Source organism: Micromesistius poutassou (genome assembly GCF_964030765.1).
Source record: "Micromesistius poutassou genome assembly, chromosome: 5".
Taxonomy (NCBI): domain Eukaryota; kingdom Metazoa; phylum Chordata; class Actinopteri; order Gadiformes; family Gadidae; genus Micromesistius; species Micromesistius poutassou.
Window position 1 is genome coordinate 14195887 of NC_140275.1, and position 2769 is coordinate 14198655.

Consider the following 2769-nt stretch of genomic DNA (forward strand, 5'->3'; position numbering starts at 1 on the left):
TTAGAGGTCCACCACAGGGGGAACTAAAGGGGGTCCCGATCTCTGGCCGAGGTTGAAGGCAGACCTGCTCTCACGTCCACCGCGTATAGAGATAGAGGTTCTGGAGAGGGAGCAGGGGCCCAGAGAGAGGCCCTGAAGCCTGCGGTGGTAATGTCGCCCCCCCCCCCCCCCCCCCCCCCCCCCGTCCCATCACCCCCCCCCCCCCTGCTCTTTTGATCTGGCATCCTAGCAGCTGTCATTGATTAGTACATTTGTAGATTATTACTTGAGGAAGTGGGTGGCCAGACACAGGTCATATCAGCGTCCCATATCAGCGTCACATCCCCCCCCTACCCGCCCCCTCCCTCTCTCTCTCTCGGTCACACTACTGCCGCGTACTACCTTCTACTCCATCAAAATGTTATTTATTATAGGTATTAGTAGGAGTATGCATGCAAAGGTATGTGGAACTTGCTACATTCCATGTCCCTACATAGAGGTGTGCACTGCCAAAACTTCCAGGCCCTATTTGAGCTGCGCAGCGGTAGGGTGACGAGGAGAAATTATGTCAGCATCTACAGCCCACACTTGCAAGGTTTTCCTCCCTCCTCGTCTTGATGCGGTGGGTTTGCACGTTTCCAGTTTGTTTGGGAGCTTTAATCATTAGTGCAATGGTTGCCACATGGAATATCTTGCCTTGGATTAATGGTTGCCTTTTGTCCCTTCCAACTTTAACCCCACAGGGCATAATCAACTGTTCTAAGCACCCACTGGTCTGCTGTGTGGTGTAACAGGGCATTTCATACATGGTCCATGCTTTTATTGTCAAGCATGGTAATATTGGTAATTGGTACATAAATGAATAGGACAATATAATAGAGGAGGAATAGTTCAGTTTTTATTTAGAGTTCCTATAAAATGTAAAGAATGCAAAGGAATGCTTGCCATGTAAGTGTATCCCTCCAGTTAAATATTTCACAAAATAAATAAATCATTTCAGAACAGTCAAAACACAACGGTTAAGTAGTAAACTTTTGCTTAAAATGTGTATTACGCGCTAGTTTTAATGTTTTAACAATACATGACAAAGTACGGTATCCATTTCTAACCTGTTCATTTGATGATACACATGCCCTTTCTGAAGTCAAAATGTCCACTATAAACAACTGGTTGAGACCTCGATAGCTGGATTGCACCGGTCATCAACATGGACTGTGTCTTTCTTATGTAATGTTTTCTCAAATCACACAAATCCTCTGATCCGTTTGGCACAGAAAGACCATAAATATTACATCCTGTGCCACAGGAAACACAGATCCACCTTCTTTCCACAGAAAAAGATTATGTACTCAGTAGCAGAGAACAGTCCTTCTGGAAGTATTTTTTTTCTGAAGAGTTAGTGCCTTATTTCCAAAAGAATGATCTCTCAGTGAATGTCTTTGTACAGTTTTTTTTTTCAGTGTCCAAAAACTCTGTCCAGTGCTGGATCGCTCCCCCTCTCCCGCTCCCCTCTCTCTCTCTCTCTCCCCCCCTCTCCCCATCTCTCTCTCTCTCCAATGACTCTCTCTCTTTGCCCACTCTCTCTCTCTCCCCTTGCCCACTCTCTCTTTCCCCCTCTCTCTTGCCCACTCTCTCTCTCTCCCTCTCTCTTGCCCACTCTCTCTCTCCCCCTCTCTCTTGCCCACTCTCTCTCTCTCTCTCTCTCTCTCTCTCTCTCTCTCTCTCTCTCTCTCTCTCTCTCTCTCTCTCTCTCTCGTTCTCTCTCTCTCTCTCTCTCTCTCTCTCTCTCTCTCCCGCTCTCTCTCTCTCTCTCTCTCCAGGTCCGGTTCACAACCACGATGGGGAGAAAGTGGGTGGATGTGTTCTTCCTGCGGGTCTTCCTCCCTCGCAGTGGCCGCCCGTGGACGTTCAGGCCCACGAACATCTGCCTCTTCTTGTTCCTCCACTCAGACGAGGCGTACGTGTTGTAGCCGTCTCCTCGATGCGCTCCTTCAACGTGCAGTCGATGCCAAACTCCCTCTAGAAAAGAAATAGATATTCAGCATTCCCCTCAAACAAACGGATGTTATAGGATATAATATATATTATATATATATATTATACATTATATATTTATATAGATGTGTATGTGTAATATACTACCCTAACCCTATATATATAGGATATACACACATTTAACATATAACATATAAATTAATTAATTAATTAATTAATACATATAGTCTTTGACTACTCACTGATTAACATGTCTTCAATGATGTTCCACACTGAACAGTGTTTCATAAGATTGGTTAGAATTTTTGAGCACTTGAGTGACATAATGACAGTATATCAAGCCTGGTTCTGGTCTGAGGTTGAGCTAGCTCCCACGCCAGTGGAGATAAGGGGTTCTTTGACTTACATTTTTCGAACCCTATCTCTCTCTCTCTCTCTCTCTCTCTCTCTCTCTCTCTCTCTCTCTCTCTCTCTCTCTCTCTCTCTCTCTCTCTCAGGCTGTCCAGGTTGACCTCTGACCCGGTAACTCACCGCTCCGTAAAGCTCTCCCTTCCTGCTGATGGCCAGATAGTAGTTACTGCTCAGCCCCTTGATGGCCACCACCCCCACGTCCACTGATGTGATTTCCAAAATACCTGCAACAGAAAAGTAAATGTTTTAAAAACACATCTTACAAAACACCTTGACGGTGTGTGTTTATTTGTATTAGACATATTACAAACATTAACACTACGGAGATTAACTCGGGAGACCCGGAAACTTAATGCAAACCGAGGTTTCCATGCCAACCGTCAA

General features: G+C 45.3%; 1 protein-coding gene across 1 annotated transcript in view; it reads right to left on the reverse strand.

Annotated features, from left to right (window-relative positions):
• The window catches only part of fgf10b (fibroblast growth factor 10b), a gene marked incomplete at both ends in the record, with an annotated part of 10739 nt that continues 7970 nt past the window's right edge, over positions 1–2769 (reverse strand). The window contains 4 exon segments of the mRNA XM_084468174.1: positions 1–69; positions 1811–1953; positions 1956–1998; positions 2506–2609. Of these exon segments, the coding sequence (XP_084324300.1) occupies positions 1–69; positions 1811–1953; positions 1956–1998; positions 2506–2609 (359 nt within the window).